Source organism: Channa argus, chromosome 19 (assembly GCF_033026475.1).
Source record: "Channa argus isolate prfri chromosome 19, Channa argus male v1.0, whole genome shotgun sequence".
In the NCBI taxonomy this organism is placed as follows: Eukaryota; Metazoa; Chordata; class Actinopteri; order Anabantiformes; family Channidae; genus Channa; species Channa argus.
Window position 1 is genome coordinate 19,055,563 of NC_090215.1, and position 21,143 is coordinate 19,076,705.

The 21,143-nt window shown below is 40.1% G+C and overlaps 1 protein-coding gene across 14 annotated transcripts in view; it reads right to left on the reverse strand.

Moving 5' to 3' along the window:
• Positions 1-1,791: 1,791 nt before the first annotated feature.
• tnikb (TRAF2 and NCK interacting kinase b) overlaps positions 1,792-21,143 on the reverse strand; it is a 54,568-nt gene continuing 35,216 nt past the window's right edge. For 6 of the 14 annotated variants that reach the window (XM_067485884.1, XM_067485880.1, XM_067485883.1 and 3 more), the window contains 15 exons: positions 20,675-20,781; positions 19,491-19,606; positions 18,652-18,743; positions 18,407-18,430; positions 15,441-15,622; positions 14,788-14,902; positions 12,761-12,869; positions 11,990-12,166; positions 11,761-11,904; positions 11,086-11,220; positions 10,762-10,862; positions 10,177-10,326; positions 8,109-8,268; positions 4,940-5,079; positions 1,792-3,853 (listed from right to left, as the gene is read on the reverse strand). In XM_067485884.1, the coding sequence (XP_067341985.1) occupies positions 3,770-3,853; positions 4,940-5,079; positions 8,109-8,268; positions 10,177-10,326; positions 10,762-10,862; positions 11,086-11,220; positions 11,761-11,904; positions 11,990-12,166; positions 12,761-12,869; positions 14,788-14,902; positions 15,441-15,622; positions 18,407-18,430; positions 18,652-18,743; positions 19,491-19,606; positions 20,675-20,781 (1,836 nt within the window). In that variant the 3' untranslated portion in view covers positions 1,792-3,769. Of the gene's footprint in view, positions 3,854-4,939; positions 5,080-8,108; positions 8,269-10,176; positions 10,327-10,761; positions 10,863-11,085; positions 11,221-11,760; positions 11,905-11,989; positions 12,167-12,760; positions 12,870-14,216; positions 14,364-14,787; positions 14,903-15,440; positions 17,407-18,406; positions 18,431-18,651; positions 18,744-19,490; positions 19,607-20,674; positions 20,782-21,143 lie in introns of those variants that run through there. The other 8 variants (XM_067485878.1, XM_067485889.1, XM_067485890.1 and 5 more) reach the window with 6 other exon arrangements.

Genomic DNA, 21,143 nt, shown 5'->3' on the forward strand with positions numbered 1-21,143 from the left:
ACTTCACTTTTTCTTTTTAACTAATTATTGATGACCTGACTTAAGCGCAATTGATCAAATAGTGTCCAAATCAAATATGAAGAGTCCAAAGTTTCCTTCACAGTGTCAGTAACTTAAGATCCATTTATTAATACGGGCATATGTACAAGAGGTTTAGTTTCTTTAAAGGCAAGAGTTTTCACGTTTAATTCTATGCCGGTCATTATTACTATGCGGGAACTTTGTTTGCGAAACATATAAAAGTTTCATCCAACTTGATCATAAGATTATATGATGTTGTACAAATACTTGATGAAAAAATGAGCAGATCAAGTTTTGTTGCTGTACAGGGAGAGGACATTTATTGTAGAATTTCTCAACATCACAGATGTGTGTTACCAGATTGAGGTTGTCCTTTGACTGATTCCAGTGATTCAGACAAGGTGAAAACATACTTACATGCATGTCACACACCTGTGCACACACCTGCTCACTTACACACTCAAACACACACACACATTCGTTGGCTGACAGCCTTACATACGTTCACAGTCTTGATACGTACAAAAATTGAGATACAAATACAAATAATACCACAATAAAAACATTGTATTTTTTTTTTAGAAATTCTTATAGCTATGCTCTATTCTGTAGAAAGACAACTAAGCTTTTATTAAGTGAACATTATTTTCTGTCTTTCTCTAAAATGATTAGTAAGATATTATCATACCGAAAATTCTTACACTATATATATATATTTTAATTGGTAATTTCTCAAAGTGACCCTGCCTCCTGACCTTTATTCACAGGATGTTTTAATGCTAACATCCTGCACATGTAAAAGGCTTCATCGGGCCTTAAAGAGGCATCTCTTACACCTATCACATCGCTTTAAGATCAATGAACGATAAAAGAATAACAAGCAAAAGATTATTTACTTTCCTCTCTCACAAGCTGATCACAATCTCAAAAAACAGTGTCAAACCCCGACTGTCAAACAAAGTGACACTCAGCATTCAATTCAGGTCACTCTCTGTAAGCTGTTCTGGGTGTGAGAACGAACAAAACGCCTAAAATATAAATCTAAGGGTAAATGGGAAGTCATCCAGTGTACAATCTTGACTTATCTGACTCTTACTCAGTAGATAAAAGTCCAGATGTGATGCTAGGTTGTTCATATTTCACAACACTTTCAGTCATCAGCTCAGTTTAATGAGAAAGATGCTTTGAGCTCATTTAAGAAAGTCTGTTTCTCATCACCTGGCTTCCTCAGTCAGACCCAGCAGTGTATTGCCTTCAAATTACAATTCATAACAAGTGATGAAAGGTAAAACATATATGTCACCATGCAAAATGCACAACTAAATAAACAGTGATGAACTACAGAGAAAAAGCGCAAACTCGGAGTGTTAACCCAAGCCAAACATTTGTGTAAGTCCTCGGTCGGCTTGTTGGTCAGAGAAACCTCCCGTCACGGCGAAACTACGGAATGGACAGATTTATAGAGGTATGGCCAAAAAAGCGTCATTTTTTTCTTCAGTGTTCTCACCTGCTTTGTAAATTCTGTCTTTAACATCAAAGTGAGTATTTATACAAAGGTGGAGAAAGGTGGAGAGAACAAAGGGCAGCAAAAGTAAAAACGTCCAGAAGTTGGCAACTACTCTACACCATGTGAGACATGATGTGGATATTTTGTTATTTTGTTGCTGTTGCAGCAGCAATAGTACAATATCTACAAACTTCCTTCCCTACACCAGGACGTAGTAGCCGCAGTATCGGGAACCGACTGTGCAGCATCTGCACTGACAAGTGTAAAATGTCTCCTTTCCCCGTGACGTTACATAACTGCATTTTTGTAGGATTTTTCTCTACTAATGGGGAAAAGACATCAAAGGTGTTTCAGCAGCAGAACTTGAAATGAGTGTTCACACTGTGAGCAACACTGTCATCAAGACCCAGCAGGTTGTGTTCACTTCCTACAGAGAGACAGCAGCGATCAGAGAAACAAGTCTGTGACCCACAGCTGAAAACATTTCTGCCCCTCTGATGTGTTTTTGCTTCGTCAACAAAGCAACTGACAGAAGCCATTGTTATGTTTTTGCTACAAGATGTTCCTCTAGAATCTTCTGTCATCACTATCAGAGGTTGTTCAGATGATAACATCAGTGAGCATATTTATAATCTGACTTCAACACTTGGTCTGCGGCTTAGAGTATTTAAAGGGTGGTACAGACAACTCCCACACTGAGCCCGGTTATTCTAAAATCATTGGCATCAGAAAAATGTTGTGTTTTATGAAGATCTCAACACCTGAACAACAGGAGAAGATAAGCGTGGTTTTTCCATTGCGTCATGACAATGTTACAACTTAGGATTCACATAATGTCTTAAGTGAACAAATCTTACTGCAGCCTGCAGCATAAAAATAAACCAGATTTGGTCACTGGGACTTCTATTCATAGAAACAACTCTAAAAAAGGAGGAAGAGGAGCTCATCATCAGAGAATAGAGCATTGTGGATTTGAAGTAATAATACACAAGCTTGCCACTGTGTCTATTTAATGTCATGCTGTTTTTTTGAATGGTTGGTTTGTTGATTGTTTAGACTTTGGGCAGAAACTATTGGCATTGTCACATATTTGATGCCAAATCTTTGGCAAAACAAAGGTTTGTATCAGCTTTGTCTCACAGTCAGGTCTAGAATTATCATTCTGTATTGACAACCAAAGATTTCTCTAAGGTTTAACTATTGTCAACTTATTTCAACTTCTATAAAAGCCCCATTTTTGCACAGTGTAGCTGTGTTGGTGACAAATCTGTCCTAACACAGTTATTATCTTGTTTGCAGCTGGTTTTCCGCCAAAACAGTCCCTGCTGGTTTCCAAAAACTAATTCCCCACTTTAGAGTTTAATGATTTATTTACTTTGTTCTTAAATGGCTCAGTTTTTGGATTGAATAAAACACCGGCTCCGTGTTGATGCATTTCCAATTGCCTTCAAAATGACTTTGTGTCAGTACTGTTTGAAAAACATTAGTTAAATATGTCTTAAAAATGTCTCAGTTGCACTATATGGGCTGATGAAAAAAAAAACTAAAAACATTTTCTTCTCTTTAATGATGCTGTCTTAACAGCCAGCAAACGTAGACTCACTATGACAACACAGCGCAGTAAATAACGTCTGATTGCAGTAAATGCAGTCACAACTCTGCCTCGGCACCAAGCAGAGCAGAGGGACAAATCTACCGATGTGCTTGCAGTGTGAACACCCTGTAAGAAAATCATTATGTGCTACACAAAGGGCGTATCCAGTGCTCCCCATTCCATCAAATGGGCAAGTCAACGGCTACTCGGCATGATGTCAGAGTCCTTTAAGGTGAAGACAAATCATCATCCCGATCGAATAGTCCACAGGGAAGGCGAAGGTGTCATCCACTAACACAGTGTGGAGTCACCTTTGCTCAGCAGGCAGCGATGCCATCACTGGGGCCTGCGGTCTCCCCTGACAGTTGGAGGGTATCTGTCTGTGGCACACACTCCTGTGGTTTTAACTTTTCTTCTATCAGTCATTTGTTCATCAGCACGTTGTTTATCCTCTAGAAACACAGACACACACACACACACACACACACACACACACACACACACACACACACACACACACACACACACACACACACACACACACACACACACGCACATTGCCCGCTCCTGCCATCCGTCCATGTCCTTCCTGGTGGTTGGCGATGTTCAGAGTAAAGAAGAGGGGTTGCTGATCGAAGGAGAAACAGTTACCAGTTCATCATGGAGCTTCTGTTGAGGGTCATGAAGAAGACTTGACTGCTGCCGCCAGAACGCACCGAGGCAAAGAAAACCTGCAGGAAGGAGAAAAGCATTACCCTCAGCACAATGCTCTGCTGTGTAACAGGGTAACTGTAATCAGTTTCTTTCTAATCATACATTGTCCAGCTTGTGTCATGGGCAGTGCACCAAAATGTCCACGTTTCCAGGTAATTACTTTAGATTGTTATAGTTAGTTTATACTGATGTTACTATTAACTACAACATGGTACCATTACATTATTCAGCTGTGTTTAAATGCTCTGCACTTTCTACCTATTGGCACTCAAAGCACTTTACACTTCTTTTTATTCACCCATTTACACTCACAAAAAATTAAGTAGCAGCAGGTAATTTGGGGTTTTCCAGGTCTATTTCATGGTAATTACACAGATATGACCTATGTGGTTCCATGTAATTACTGTAGCTCTTGGTTTTTGATAGTACCGTGAAATTATGCAAACAAAAATTCATTTTACACTGAAACTACCTTGTGTTTTCAGGTAATTACTGTGTTTCTTTAATAAATGCGAGATTACCATGAAATTAGGTAGAAGGAGGCCATTTGGTGTTTTCCAGCTCTGGTTTGTGGTTATTGCATAGAAATGTAATTTATGTAATGACTATATCTATTGGTATTTGATGTTATCATAAGATTAAGTAGAAACCGGCCATTTCGGATTTTGTTATATGGTTATTACATGTAAATGATCCCATATTTCCAGCTTCTTGCTGTAGCGCTTACTGTTCGGTCTAATCTGATATTAACACAAAATTAATCAGCAACAGGTAGTTCCGGGTGTTTCATGGTTAATACACAGAAACCATTGTGTTTTTCTGCAAACGTATACATTGTTAATATCATGCTAATATCTGGTTGTTTTAGTAATGCTCATAATGTTATTTTTTTCATTACATAGTTGTAACTAAAACCTTGTTTTTGCCAAACTATAATGCAAAGTGCTACTGTTCTGGTGTTAAATGTTCGGATGATGATGATGACGGAAAATAAAAGTTTATCACAGTGAAAATGTTCAGGCACAGTGGCTGTTATTGCCGCTCGAGTTCCCTGAAACCTGTTCTCATGAAAAACAGTGGGGTCCAGATGTTGTCAGACGCACCTTGTCATTCCTCTCCGACAGGAATTTCAGTCGCTGAGCTCGCTTGTGCATGAAAACTCCGTCGAGGTGTCCCGTCTCCACTGAACGGATCTCAATGGCCTTCTCTCCCCAGCCCATGATCTGATTGGAGTGGATGTAGGCTGCGGGGGTGGGAGGAGGTACACACACACACACACACACACACACACACACACACACACACATTGGGAGATTGGAAAGGAGAAGTCTCAGCACCAGTCTCACACCCAAGCCAGTCACACCTCGAGGCCTCCCCTGCCTCGCCTCCGGGAGGAGATTATTGCAGCAGTTTCTAACAGGATACGAACAATCACGACCTCAGTGCTCTTGTCTTGGTAATTTGGAAAGACCCTGGTAAAGCAGCAGGTACCGCTTGCTGGGATTTGACTGGTTGTGACTGAATTATCTAAACCTCACTGAGTGACTCTGGCCTGCACCAGTGACAGTAGGCAACAGCTTATAAAACAACTTCAATGACAAAAATGTAAAAACTTGTTTTAATTTGAAGTACCAGCAGCAGGAAATAAGTATAATTAGCAGCTTCCTGACACAGAATCTGCAGCTTTAACAAGACATCAAATGACAGCAAATCAGAGGAAAGTGTGCTTTCTGTCTCATCGCTAACACAATACACACTGTTACTATAGCCACTGATGTTTGGTTACGGCCATGCAATTACTACACAGAATTATATTCACTTTTATTGACTTTAATCATGTTTACTGTTGCATTTATGTTTAATGTGTATACTGGCTAAAGTACAGCCTTGTAAATGTGGTGTACACTGAGTTGTTGAGAATAGCTTGGCGCAGTTGTAGCTGGAGAAGATCTTGGTCTTTTCCTCCTTGTCGCCCTGATTCAGTCTAGTGTCGGCTTCAAGTTGCTTTGGGTGCTTGCACCTGCTTTCATGTCTATTTTTGAATTTCTGCTGGAAAAATTGATCGCACTTGCCGAGGACGGAAATCAAGAGAAGCATAATAAAACGTTTGGGAGGTGGGGGTGGGGGCTGAGGGCGGGCTTGGCTGTGAGAAACTCTGGTTCGACAGTAAAATACAAATGAACATGTTAACAGGAGATGATGTCCACACGGAAATGCACAACACATAATCAGCAGTGCTGCAGGACGGAGACGCAGTCAGTCAAACACAAGTTTAATCAACCAGGATACTGTACACTGACATCTGAGATTCAGAAGGTGAAGGCTGAATGGAAAAACGTAAACTTTGATTGACTCGGATCATAAGATCCAAGAACCATCCTTGATGTGCTCAGCTCTGCTCAGCTCAGCCGTGTCCTGTTTCCTCCTTATGTGGTTTGAGTCAGTGCACTAATAAATAATTGATTGGGTTTAGAAGCACTGCACTTTACTGTAATCTCTTGTGTAACTTTCACTTTTGGAAAACTGAAAAACATGTTTTTTCAGAGCTCATGCCATCAAGGATGAAAGAAAGAATAGATGAGAAATATGTTTTTCACAGGAGGACAGAACTCAACAGAAACAACACAGGAGCATTTTCCCCAAATGCAAGAAGATACAGCGTATATGGAAACGTAAAGTAAACCACACACTCAGTGAGGGTTTGTGTGTGGAAACAGAAGGCGGAGTGTGTTAAAGGAATGCTTGACACTTGACATTAAAGGAATACGTAGGGCTTTTGGGTTATTTCACCTTTAGTTTATCTGTTAAGTGATGAGAACATTAACAAAGTGTGTCTCCATTGGATCATAATGCTTTGGTAGAAATCTTAACAGCCGCTCGTATGAAATACAGAGTTTTGCAGCTGAGATCTGCTCTGCTCGCTGGAAGTTAATTGCATTTAATTGACTTGGCTTGTAAACACAATTAAAAGCATCACTGTTAGTATCAAAGCAGCCAGGAAGGGGCCTCACCAGGAAGATGTAGAACACTTCCTGCATTATTCCTTCTCTCCCCCCCAGATCCTGTCGAAGTGGGAGTCACCGGTGCAGTAAGTTGTGATCCCTCACCATCACAAATAATTATGGCAGTGTTGTGCAAGAGTTTGGCTGTTGTCATGTTACTCATGTTCTTACTGCTGCAGTGCATAGTAACTGATCCCTGACAGAGGCCATTGAATTTTCTTTTCAATATGATAAAAGGCATTTTGAAACATACAATCCTACTCCTGACATTACTAAAGTGGCGGCTGTAGCTGAATTGGTAAGGCTGTCATCCTGGGACCACAGGGTCAGTGGTTCAATCCCTGGTCCTGGCTTTACGTCGAAGTGTTTCTACCCCTACCCCTAACCCAATGACCTAAAATCCATCAGTACAAGTCAAACAGGAACATTTTTGCCTGGTTGGATGGATTTGGTGTGGAAACAAGAAGGTGAACACAGGAAGAAGATCAGTTTACGAACTGGTGAATATTCCTGTACGAGAAAAAACTGTTCTGCAAAATGGATGAGTGGTGCAGCTGGCCTTTGCTCATAGCCACTGTAATTATCTGGACCATATACCCAGCACAACCATGTCAGCAGAAGTAGACGTGCCACCAACTAGCTGTTCAGCTATAACTTGTTGATTTTGACCCGATCAAGTTCTGTTCATGTTCCCACCACAAACAAACTGCTTTAGAGTTTGTTTGGGATCAGACTAAGACCACATCCTCTGAAGCGTCTTGTGGAATTATATGGATTTGTATAAACCTGTGAAGAGCTTATACAGAGTTGTGCCAACTCAATAAGTTAAAACACGTGATTATTTTTTTTTATGATTTCACATGTTTTAATATTAGTCACAACAGTCTCTACAACATTCATCTGTCATTTATTCCTTAACTGACAAACAAACAAACTTATAAAGTGACGTTGCTGTTCATTAACTGTGATAGTAATTAATCAGTGACATGTAGATGGCTTTGTGTTCTCATCACTTGTAATAAAGTTGAGTAGCTGGTTACCTAATTTCCCAAAAACCTTCTGTATTCCTTTAAGCAGTTAATAAAACAGGTGAGACAGTCGTGGCTTCTTGTTTACAGGTGTAACTGAAAGCAAAAGGCAGGAAGAGAAAGAGGACTGTTGCTTTGAACGGAGAGGAGAAGTGGTAGGTAGTGAGGGTGAAAGATGATCTGCCGCTTATAGAGATCAGAGGTCAGGGGTCAGGGAGAAGCGAGCTGATTTGTAAACGTACCGACGGAGGTGGGCATCTCGCCCCACTGCAGCACCACGTCTTTGGTGATGCGTCCGTAGGTGTTGACGTAGACGCCTTCGTCCTCGTAGCACAGCAGCATCTCCATGCCATCCGTCTTGGGCAGAACCACAATGGCGTGTGGGGTCACCTGACCCTGAATCTGCCAGGGCGACACACGGAAGGGGGAGTTTGAGGGGGTGGGGGCAGGGGGTTAGGTGCTGCCATGAGCTTACAAGGGGACAAGCCTGGACCCTGCCCCTAACGCCACCTTCCCCACCCTGAGAGAGAAGAAACTGCTGCAACAATAGTCTCCTGCTCCTCAGCCATGCAATCACCATGGCAACAGACATGAGCACACCATGATTCATGGCTGCAATGTGAGGCGGTTCCCATAGTTACCGTCTCCTTCCCCCGTCCATCTCTGACTGTACTGGGTTAGAAGAGGATGCTGATTCACCCACTCCATCACTCATTCATTTACAGAGTCACTTAATCCCACACACACATAATCAATCATGGTCATTCATCCACTTCCTTATGTATTCACATTCACTGATTCATAAACATTCATTCACTCATTGAGTCTTTAATGCACTAACTCACTCAACTTTTTATTCATGCTATCACATTAAGAGTCAGCGGTATTTTACTTATTCATTCACTAGCTCACTCATTCATTTACTCATTCATGCCATCACTCACTTATAGGTTCTTCACTCACTCACAAATTCCCTAATTACTTAAGTCTTTCACCGACTCACAACTTAACCCTCCGTTTACTCAAAAATCCCCAACTCACTAATGAATCCATTATTTATTCATTTGCTTAACAAATCACTCTCTTGCTCACTCATTAAAAATGATCATATTCTTTTACTCATGAACTCAACCATGCATTAATTAATTAACCTCACTCATTACTTTACTCACCATTTAAATTCTCTTTGACCAATGACATCGTCATTGCCAAACCTAATTTCAATCACTCACAAATGTCCTCATTCTCTTCCCCATCACATTAACTCAGCAGTGCATTTATTTATCACCTAAACAATAAACTGGACTGGACAAATAACACAGATGCCCTGTAGAGGTAAGGACAGAGCAGACAATCTCGGCTGAGGAGACTAAGGTCTTTTGAAGAGCAAGCAGCACAACTGAAGACCTTGTTTGAGTCTGTGGTGGGCTCAGCCATCTTTTATGGCGTAGTCTGCTGGTGTAGTAGCATCTCTACAGCAGACAGGAAGACACTGGGGATGCCCCTGAACACAGTACAGGAGGTGGGAGAAAGGAGGAGGGTAGGCAAGCTATCATCCTTGCTGGAGGACGACTCTTACCCGATGTATGACACAGTGACATCTCTGAGCAGCTCCTTCAGTGACAAGGCTGTTACATCCGAAGAGCCCGAAGGAGCGATATCGTATGTCTTTTCTCCCTGCTGCTGTCAGACTTTACAACCAGAGCTGCTCCCAGTGAACCAATACTCACTATAATATACATTCCTACTACTGAATGTAACACTGTGCAATAACATCAACCCTAAAGCAACACTTTGTTTGTTTGTTGATTGTACACTTATTTGTACTGTTTACTTTTTGTTTTTTTAATGTTGTACAGAAATTCTTGCTGTACTTTTGCACCTTTTTTCTGCTGCTGTAACGCGGAAATTCTCCCACTGTGGGATGAATCTTATATAATCCTTATTAATTGTTTTCGTTCCTACCTTCAATTCTCTCAATCAGTTACACATTAACCCGAAGATTACGAATAAATGAATTAATTCATTCATTAATTATTGATACATCTATTCCATCATTATGAAGTCCCTCACTCACTCACTCACTCACTCACTCACTCACTCACTCACTCACTCACTCACTCACTCACTTACCCTTATCTCATATTTCAGTCACTTTTATCTTTTTCACTCACTTGTCAATTTGTTTACTTATTGGGTGTTTACTATAGTAAGTATACTGACTAAAATGAACATAAAAATGACTTTATTACACACACACACACACACACACACACACACACACACACACACACACACATATACTCTTACATGTGAGGGGATGTAGATATCGTAGGGGTTGCCTGAGTCCACATCGATGACGTGGAATCCAGCACTGGAACCGTAGATGACCTTTAACCTCTGCCCCTCTTCTACAGTCAGGTCCACCAGCAGGGGGCGATGCTGAAGGTCAGTAAACGACTGACAGATACAGATAAGTAGAAAAAAAGGTCAAGCACCCAAGCTACCGGTCGGTCATTGAGTAACTGATTTCCAGTGCAAGCTTTTTTCTTTCTGTGTTGACTGTCCATCTCCCTAGCGTTCAGCAATTGGACACGTTAAATGGCCAAGTCACATTGGTGAGAGAGACCACTCTGATTAGGTTAGTGAATCAGTGAATAAACCAGGGTATTAACACCATTACACTTTGTAAGTTTTTATCAGATCCCTAATAGATTAGAAGTAAACCAACTGTGGTGAGCAACAGTAGTGTGAAAATGGTAAGTTACACTGCTTTGTTTGCGTATGTGACTCCAGGTTTTTCACTTTCAGACAAAAGGCAAGATGAGCCAATGCAGGGCTTGGCCCTCATGGCCAATAGTTATTTGGCATGGCTTGGTGTGTCACAGTCCCTACCTTGAAGGCCATAAACTTGTGGTAAGGTTTAGGTGCCCAGGCGTAGATCTCCACTGAGTTCTTCAAAGCAATCACTAAGAATTTAATCCTCTCGTACTTCACTGCAGGATGAAAGCAAACATTGTAAAAACAATTCAGATTCAGCATGAACAAACGACACACAAATTACAAAGGTAGGTCTTAATCAAATAAATGTCATGCATTTAACCTTAAAAACATGTTTAGGTTAAAATGTGATGGTGAATTATTTTGGGGACTAACTTTTTCCCAGTTTTTAATTCTGTGTGTTAACATATTCAAATACACACGGCTGAACTTGCTTACCAACTTTGTAGTGAACGCAACCCTCCAGTTCTCCAACAGTGATCCAACCCTGTTTCTTTTCCACTTCGGGGTCGTTGTGTAATATCCTGTTCCTGAGCCAAGACAGGTAGTAAACTCGCAGCTTGTTCTTCTTTCCTGGTGTGTAATAAATAGTAATTAATAATGAAAAACTGTTCAGAAATTCAGGTTTTACATTTTTTTTATTGTTTTCAGTTGCAACTTATTGTTGCATCGCTACAAAGACCATCATTTTCAAGCCATTTTCGAAACCAGATTTGATCAGTTTTGCTTTCTTTATGAAGGCAGCAACACACAAGAGAAAAGTCAGACAGACAAAATTAGAAACATCCTCGTCATGTTCATTGTCTCCTGTTTTGTTTTTTATTTGCGCTGCTAACCAGCGAGGAGCACTTGAAAATCAGAGAGACATTAAAACAATAAGAAATCTTGAAATGAGAGATAAACAAAAACAGACGAGAAAAACGAGAGAAAAAACTAGAATAGGAGCCAGAGGATATTGAGAAAATGTTGAGAAATATGTGCATCCTTTTGGGACTGCGCCTGAAACTCATTTGAAGATCTGCAATGTGGCAAAATTATTGCTCTATATAATTTGCGGCCTTTCAGTTTGTTGCCTCTCGTCCAACAGTTAAAGGTGCAGCAAGGTTTACCAACCTGAAATGGTCACCAGGACATTGAGTCCCTCAAGGACGTCCATCTGCTGGAAGCGCCGTCGGTTGATCAAGTTGTAAACTTTGCCCTGACCACTTCGATCCAGCAACATTAGGCCGTTCTCCGTCCCCACCAGGAGGTTCACACCTGCACAAACAGACATGTTTTACTTCCTGTTAAAGTATAGATGATTAATATGATCAGAGTAGAGATGTTTCGCTGAGTGTCTCACCCCAGAGAGCTGCACAGAGGATCTCCGAGTTGAAGCGCTTTTTGTATTTGCGGATCTCGGGCGTGTCACTGTGCGGCCTGATGTTGGTAGGGTTGACGTTGACTACCGAGATCTTTCTGGCCTCGTTGAGCCGCGCCTGCTCCTGTTCCTGCTTCAGCATCTCATCAGTGAACAGTGCTACAGCGCAAAATACAAACACCACATTGACCTGCTGCATGATTTTAGTCTTTTAAATTGATGAAATGATTGATAACTGTGGCAGGTGACCATAACCACTATGATGTGACAAATAAATGGTGATAAAAGGCTGTAACTGTAATAACCTGAAGCCAGATATTTGAGGATAGTGAGACAAGAGATAACCATTCTGACAACTCTCAGGAATGATGATAATAAACGTACTTACTCGCTTTACTCTTACTCTCATTTAGCATTCTTAGTCAGCTACATTTTACATTATTAACACAATTTAAAAGCCACACGTGTATGTTTCATTTAGTGTCATCAGTGTAGCAATAATGTCAGTGTAACATTAATAATGGATATTGTTTTTTTGTAAATAGTGAGAATAGTATAAGGGCCTAATATAGAGCCTTGTGGCACACCACAGGGGACCACAGCAGTAAAAGATCAAATGTTTTCTTTTTTATCTCATACTGTATTTAAATATAACCCATAAAGCTCCTTGCAATGAAAGCCCACAACATTTTTGAGACAATACAAGAGTATGATATGGTTAACAGTGTGAGGACAGATTCCGACTTGAAGTACCTGAAGCAGAGTTTTTATCATCATCCTCAGTCGGGGATGTTCCATACACCCTCAGATCGACAAATGGTGTGAACGAAGCCTTGGAGCCTCCCCCACTACCTGCTCCATACTACAGATCACAGAAATACAGGTAACAGTCAGTCACATCCTTATCTGATGCTTTGTTAGTTTGGGAGAACTGGATGAAACAAGCTACTGTCCAAATGAAGGAAACAAATGGTGCGGCTAGGAACATTTCTTGCCACAAAAGCATCTCTAAATGATTGGTTCTACAAATTACCAGGACTTTGATGGAAGGGTGCAATTTTAATTGTTTTGCTTGTTTATTATTTCCTTGTGATGCAATGATGAAAACTTGCACGGAGAAATCCATATTGGCTTTAGTGTACCACTAAACAACACACTGTTTCCTTTAGTCAGACAGCTACGTGTTTCTGATACTCAGGAGCAGGGTGCACGACTCCTTCTAGATCAGAGGCTGGAAAACTGAGAGCCAGAAGGAAGGAGTAGAAGGATCAAATGATCTGTGGGGAAAACACAGGAGCTGTAGTGGGACAGATCTAAATGGGACAGGGCAGGAAATTAAATGTGCCACGTTGTCATTTTTGATTTTCAAATCTCATTTCCAATAAAGAAGTAAAAATGAGATGAACCTGAGCAGAGCGGCAAACAGATTAAAATTTTTAAACACAATTTCAACTGCAAGCTTCTTAAATTTAAATCATCTAACCAGGGAGGTGCCTGATGGCCACAAACATAAGAGAAGAACTGGTGTGGTTTTAAAGGCAAATGCGGATTCATAATTTTTATTTATACAATTTTCTATAAAAATCAGTTATTATTTTATTTTTAAAAACATCCTCACATTCATACTGTTGGCTTGTACATAAATTTGATGCTATTAACTATCCAATGTCATAATTTAAAACTTACACAAATTCATTCTCTACTTGTGGGAAACAGATTATTCAATTAGGATTAGGATCAGTAAAACTGACACCACGAAAATGTGACTGTGGTCAAAGAAGTCCGGCAGATTTCCTTTCAAATTGATTCCTGATGTAGAAGTCTGGCTCATTAAAACTCCGATCTCGCAATAATTAATAATAGCAATTATTTACTGATAATATATGTTATAATGTTATTGTACAGTTAGCACCTGTTCAGTAATATACCGCATAGTCATATATATATATATATATATTATAAGATTGTCTTTACTCACATGACATATACTGAGCGTACTTCATTTACAACCTAGCTTAATGTTATTGGTCCTTGTTCTGTGGCTGATGATAATTTCCCAACCTGACAAAGGCCAAACAACCAGTTGGTGACGGGTTTGTGGGCAGGTGACGGATGAGCAGGGCAACAAGGTAAACAGGGTGACAGGGTGACTGTCAGGATAAGGAGTGAGGGATTGCGAGGGCCGATATTTGGGTTCTTCTCCACCTACTTGGGCCCCAGAGGAGTCACCAGGGGAGACCAGGGGGGAGGTGCTTTGTTGCACCAAATCAGGGAGGTTGGCGATGCCAGGAAAGAGATTAGCGTTGCCAGGGAAACCGTTGCTGGCGGTAGAGCTACGCCTCCGTTCCCTGTGTCTCTGTAAAAAGAGAAAGATGGAGGCGGGGCTACTGTGCAGCCAGGCTGTGATCGACAGGTCAGCTGATGTAAGAACCCTGCTGTGTGAGGGTGTGTTTGTTTCTGATTTTATGTTGGTTTTTAAAAGCAGGTGGTGGAAACTGAACTCAGAGTCTTTCATCCAAGAAAAATATCCCTTCATACATGCTCGTCTTGTTTATTTCAGTTTTAGTTGAAGTATTCATATAGTGACTACACTAATCAACTGGCATGAATCTCAGTAAATATCTCCATCATTCCTGCCCCAATTTCACAAACCCACAATACAGAGGGTGCACAAACGCACACACTTAAAAAGTCTACAAGCAAAGCATTAATACTTGTGTTTTTACCTCTTTTCCCCTTGTTCTGGCAAAAGACAATCAAACACAATCAAAAAGCTTTACCTCACGCATCATCAGGGTGCTGTCCTGGGAGCTGTTTCCATATGCTTCTCCGTGGGTGTCGTTGTGACCCCCCATCATACCAAAGGGCTCATTGGTACCTTGACTTGTTGGTGGCCTAAAAGACAGAACACTGGTTAATACTTTTAGTTAAACATTTGTATAAATATCTTTTTGAAATAGTCTCTTGATTGTTTTTGAGAAGAGCACCCACAGTTTCATTGTACTTTTTGTGTGCAATGACAATAAAGCCTATTCAATTCTATTCTATTCTTTGCACTATTATTATTGTTCATTATTGCAGTTTGGAATGAAGAAACATGTCACCAAGTGAAGCAATGTCTGTGGCTGATATGTTTTTAATGGCTTTTGGACATCAGCCTAGGACTACCATAAAGACAAACAGGCTTGCAGGACATCCACGTTCTAGACAGACAGACATCAAGCATGAATAAAGACAATTCATTGTTGGTATCAGTGTCTGTATGGGGATTGTTGAAAATACAGGTAAAGTCCCTTCAGAAAGCCCTGGTGCTCAAACCAAGCAACATAACTTCTAGTTTGACCTCTTTAAACACTGTGTTGGTTGGTGTGTCAGGGATCCTTGTTCTTGCACCTGCAACCTCTTTTTAAAAAGCACAAGCAGAAATACTCACATAATTCGTGGAATATCACTGACAGCCACGGTTCCATCATTTGGCCCGCCCTCTCCCTCCTCATCCTCACTGCTGTGAGACTCCTCACTGGATGATGAGTAGTCTGTCACTTTGACAGGCGGGCGGCTGGTTTCCTCGCCCTGTCGCAGCTCTCTAAGCTCTTTGGCCAGAGCTGTCAGGTCCTGGAGGGGAAGGAGACAACCTAGAATGTTGATAATGCCCTGGTGCCAAAGACTCACACTCCTAGACCATAGGTGAGAGTGATCTCCACAGAGTAGCACTCTTAATGTCTGTCATGCTTGCATTCATGCAATAAATGTAAGCTTATGGTCAAACAGAGTGGATGCTGCTGTCCACGAGGGCTTGTTAGATTTTTTATTTTTTATAAAAAGCGTCAAAGACTTTCTGTCCTGTTGCTTTGAATTAAAGGAGGATTCATCCACCATTAGAGGATTTCTGTAACATAAATGTATTTAGTGACTGTGACAGCTGCTAAAAAGGTCTGGTCAAACTGTGGGAGCCCAGCTCTCTACTGGGAGGTAGAGAGCTTCATTAAATTGTAGATCAATATCATCCAGCACACAAAGCGTTTAATTGCTGATTATGAGGAAGTAATTTACTGTTGAATGTGATTTACATTTTATGTGGCATTTTTTAGTAATTTTAGGTCCTATAAAACATCACAGTGTGTCTGATGATAGTTACATCACACTTGGGTTACAGGAAAGTCCACTTTTTGTCTATATGTGTTTATTTTAGGTTGTCTTGTGTCTTTGTATACTTCATAGTGTATTAAACAAAATATCAGTATGTAGAGTAATGCATATATTAGTTGTGTCATATTTAGGTTTCTCTGGGTTTATTTTCTTTGTATTTTTGTACATGGTGTCTATTTTTGGCCATTTTGTAACTTTTCAATATCATCTTATGCGTCTTTTTGGTGGTTTCTGGAATTTGTGTTTTTAACTGAACTGTTGTTACTTTAAAACATCACTTCAAACAGCGGCTGTGGCCCAGGAGAAATGAGTAATCTGACCATAATAAAGACACATTAAAGAGTGGATCCCCAAACTGAGTCGGTAACCAATGGTTCAGATGAGGTACAGACAGACATTTAGAAATCTTGTTTGGCTTCATTCACCTAGTTTAGGCCGAATACGTTTAACTGTAAATAACAGTAAAATGGCCAAATCCTTGTTTCTTTTTTAAAGTACTATCAAACATTTGAATGATGGGCCTCTAGTTACGTTTCTCTTGGTAATATGTACGACGATGATTCATGATATTAAAGGCAAGAGGGCCATGCTAAAGAAAAAACTGCATCGAGGTTTGAGTCAGGTTGGGAATGGGGCGGGATCCATGTTCTAAGACACACTTAGTTCTAAAATCACGTATCTTGGGATAATTGTATATCTTTACCATCACATTTTAAAAATCAAAAAAAGCTGACATGTCATGGAAGCCAACTTCTACTTTTGTGATAACAAAGCTGGAGCGTCAGACATGACATTTGCTCAAACCTGTAATTTACGAACTAACGCCCTCATTTTGAACCACTGTAAAGCAACAGCATGCTAATCGGGCAACTTAATGTTAAATGTGCTGCAGTGGTTTAAAAATATTCCGAAATTTTTTTTGACATGAAGCAGGAGAAAAGAAAAAGCGGGTTACTGTGGCACAATGCAAGCTGTCATCAAACTCTTTTTACATTTCAGCCACATTAATAATTCCCCATCTTGAGGGGTGAGCAGCGGGATGGTGCAGGGAGAGGAGAAACAACTGCCATCATACCTCAGAGCAGGAGAGTCAGAGTTAGGAGATGTGTGCCTTTAGATTCAGCCTCTGTGACATTTTCAATTTTAGCAGCAAGAAGGGTTGTATATGTGAGAGTTTACGTGACAGGATGAGCTGTGGTTGAGGTGGTGCGAGGAGGAAACAGTGGTGGTGCATATCTTACCAACTCCTCCTGATGAGAAGGAGACACGAGATAACATGAAAGAAAGAGACAAAGAGAATGTGTGTGACTGTAGAAATCATGTAGCAATGTACAGATTTCTACAGTGAAGTGAACGGTAGCTTCATCCCTGATACAACAGGAAAACAGATCAGTACAAAGAATTGTCTAATCAGGAAGAGAGAGACAAACATGGGTGACAGTGTGAATAAGATAAGTAGCTCCCTACATTCTATGAAGCTGACAGTAAGTGGAACAATGTGCAAAAATGTCCACCATAAGTTCATGTCAGACATCTTTGAATCTTTCTTTCATGGTGAAACACTTCTTTTCTAATACAGCAAACATAAGGCATCTGATAAGTCCCAGAGACTCCCTTAAGGAACTTTGGACAATTATACAGTAGCGTTAACATCTAGTGCTGTTTTAAATATTAATATAACAATTCTGACTTTTTGACATTTTGGTCTGTGGTTTGCTTAAGTCAACTTTTCCGTGCTCTGCATTAACATGGACAAGTTGTTTCACGTACCTGTTTTAGGAATAAATTAGTTGGAAGGAGGTATATTCCAAAACACTACAAGAATTAATAATGCAACAGACAAGGATTTGCAACTGGAAAGTAATTACTGCAGCTATAATGTCATGCACGCTAAACAAATCTACCTGGATGCTGCATGTTTGCATGCTTTTGGGTTGTTGTGGCCAAAATTTGACCAAAGATATTGCATGAGAGCATCTCATCGACAGTGCTACTGTGGTAACACAGCGGTGGTCTTGTACCAACTACTAAAGTGGCTGCCTTTCATTTGTTCAGTACCGTGTGTGCTAAAACGGCCGAGGGCCACTGTTGCACTCTTCAGCTGAAGTGATTATTTGTATTGGGAATGAACTATTTCCAGATAACCTTCCAAGTTGTGCCAACTGTTAAATAAGACAAGTGACTTTGCTGCTAAAGTGGAAAGAGGGAATGAGAAAGAACGAGGGCTGAAAAAGGAGAAACGTCACTAACCTCGTCTACAGCTTTCTTATAGCTCTGACGGAATATGGAAGGAAGGATGGAAGAAAGGATGAGAAGAGGAAGACAGTGAAAATGAACAACGTGGTTCGATCAGAGACATGAGCGGGTCAGTCACAGAGTGTCAATGTGTTTACATTTTCTCCAACCTTTCAATATGTGCACTGTTGAATCATACAAAGTTTGCGTGAAGAAAATCCACGGTTTATGTGTGTGTATGTATGTGTGTGTGTACTCACTGCAGGCCTGCTGGGTCGCATCACCTCTCTGTTTTCGTCTTTGGTCTCATGGGAAGAAACTGTGGAGCCTTCGTTCTTAATGGCTGAATTACCTGAACACACGCACAAATGAGAATTACTATAAAATTAAAAGAAGATTAGCTAGTAAATGTGCGTGTGTATTTGTGCACTGTCATTAGACCCGTTTCAGTTAACGCTATTTTTAGACAGTGAAGACATTTTTCAAATGTGAGGAAATTTGCGATAATTTGGAAAATTAGAATAAACTTACAGATGATAAACGCAATGGCATTTTTAGAAAGAATAGTTTTTCTTTTCAATTATAGAGGATATTTTGAAAAGACTTTTGGGGGGAAAGTAAAACTTTTGAAAAAACTTTTTGAAAAAACAAGTGGAAATTAGTGAATACACTTTTAGAAACAGATAACAATAAGAAACTGTTTCTCAAGTTTTACAAAATGTGCTGTAAATTTGACTGAGGCCCTGAGATAGACTGCTGAACTGTTCAGGGTGTACACACCTCCCTCCCAGCGACAGTTGAGATAGACTCCCTGAACAGGGTAAGTGGTTAAGATAATGGATGGATAGATAAGAAATTCGACTGAATGAATAGTTAAGGCAGTGCTCAAAACTCTACAGTACAAATGTGAGGGCAGACAAAATACACCCTGAACTACTGGACTATGGATATTTTTGCATTTGTTATAGTATCAAGCATTTGTTTTGGCTGTATTTGCTTATTCCAGGTGCCTTTTTATTTGCTGATGACCATAAAGCAATGAAAACTAGTGATGTGAGTGAGGGTCCTATCAAGTATAGAAACATATCTGTGTGTGCACCTCGCTCATTGGAGCCTCCCTGGGAGCTGGGGGTGCTGGAGCTGGAGGAGCTGCCGCTGCTCGTCCTCTTTAGGGGTGTCTCCATGGAAACTTCGGTCCTCCGCAGGTCAGGGTTGCTACGGCAACACAAACACAGTGCCGTCTCATTCATGCAGGAGGAAACTGTTGAAATCCTGCTCTGAACTAAAAAAAAAAAATCACACCTGCGTTCCCACAGCTCTACATCTGAGCTGTGTGTGTGAGAGTGTTTGCTTCACTTGTACGAGGTTTGCTTCATCAGTGAGAACACATTTCTGCCTTAAACTAAGAGGACACTAACAAATAAATAATAAAATATAAAAAACAAAAGTAGAAGAAGATGTAGCTTGATGGGCTTTTATGAGCTTATATTATATGCATTTTTAACTGCAGTGAAAACATAGGCTTTAAATCCGTCCAGTATGAAACTCAAAATTAATGCATTGTCACATTGTTTCTGTCAATAAAACAGAAAAACATTCACTTCATCTTCATTTATTAATGTTCTTAGATCATATGACAAGAACATCATACAAATATAAATAAATGAAGAAATGATCATATGTGTGCTCCACACTGTAAAGATTTGTTAAAAATATGTGCTTAGTTTGTTTTAATGCCAAAAAGATAAAGAAACAAAAGAAACAAAAATCACATGACTCAAGTTTATTTATTGGTCACAGTTTTGATAACATGTCCTCTGACTATATCAGAGATTTGACAAGGAAACACTGGGGACTGACGGAGTAATAAAACTTTATTTATTTATCAAAGAAGATAAGAGTTTTTTTATATGCTCCTTTTTTTAGGTGCATTTTTAGTAACTTCTGATGATCAAAGAACGTTTGAACGAGTTGAATGCATTATACTTAACCCCAGGTTAATCCTAACCTGGGGTTAAGTATAATGCACATTATATGTTATACATTTATACATTATAATGCACATAATGTTTGCATCCCCTTTTATACCATCTCACTATAATAAATAAATAAATAATAAAGGAACATTCCTACTATCTGAGCATTAAATATTCTGCTAATGAAAAAAATCTGTGTTTTTTCTCACAATGATCAAACACTGACCATTGTGAGAACATTTTGAGGGTAACACTGCGTAGTACTGCATAGTATTTGTGTGGAAAATATGTGTCTGTGTGTTTGTACCTAGCCCGTATGAGGTGAGTTCCCCCCCGAGGTACGAGGCCAGGTCCATTTCCAGGAGAGTTCTTCCTGACCAAAGCAGGGGAGATGGAGGTCGTCCTCTGAGGGACCTGGAAAAGCACAACACGTCACACACCGTCTAATGCAATTAGAAGGATTAGCTTTTTCATATCCATAGCTAGCTGTTGTTTCTTTAAATTAAAGTATCAAAATGACACAACTTCTTTTGCTCTCTTCAGGGACATCTCTATATATGTCTGGACCCAAACAGTTTGCTACCAGATACAGTAAAAGAAAGAAACAAAGAATCTTTGCTGACTGAGCTGGTAAACCTAAGCTGATCTCTTTCTGTCTCTATTTCTGTGCAGTGAAGTCCACTGTAGCTTTACATTTGCTGCAGTGTCCTCTTATTTGAATGTGGGCACAGAAACATGCTAGTGTTTAGACTGAGGGGGATAAAACATTTAAAGCT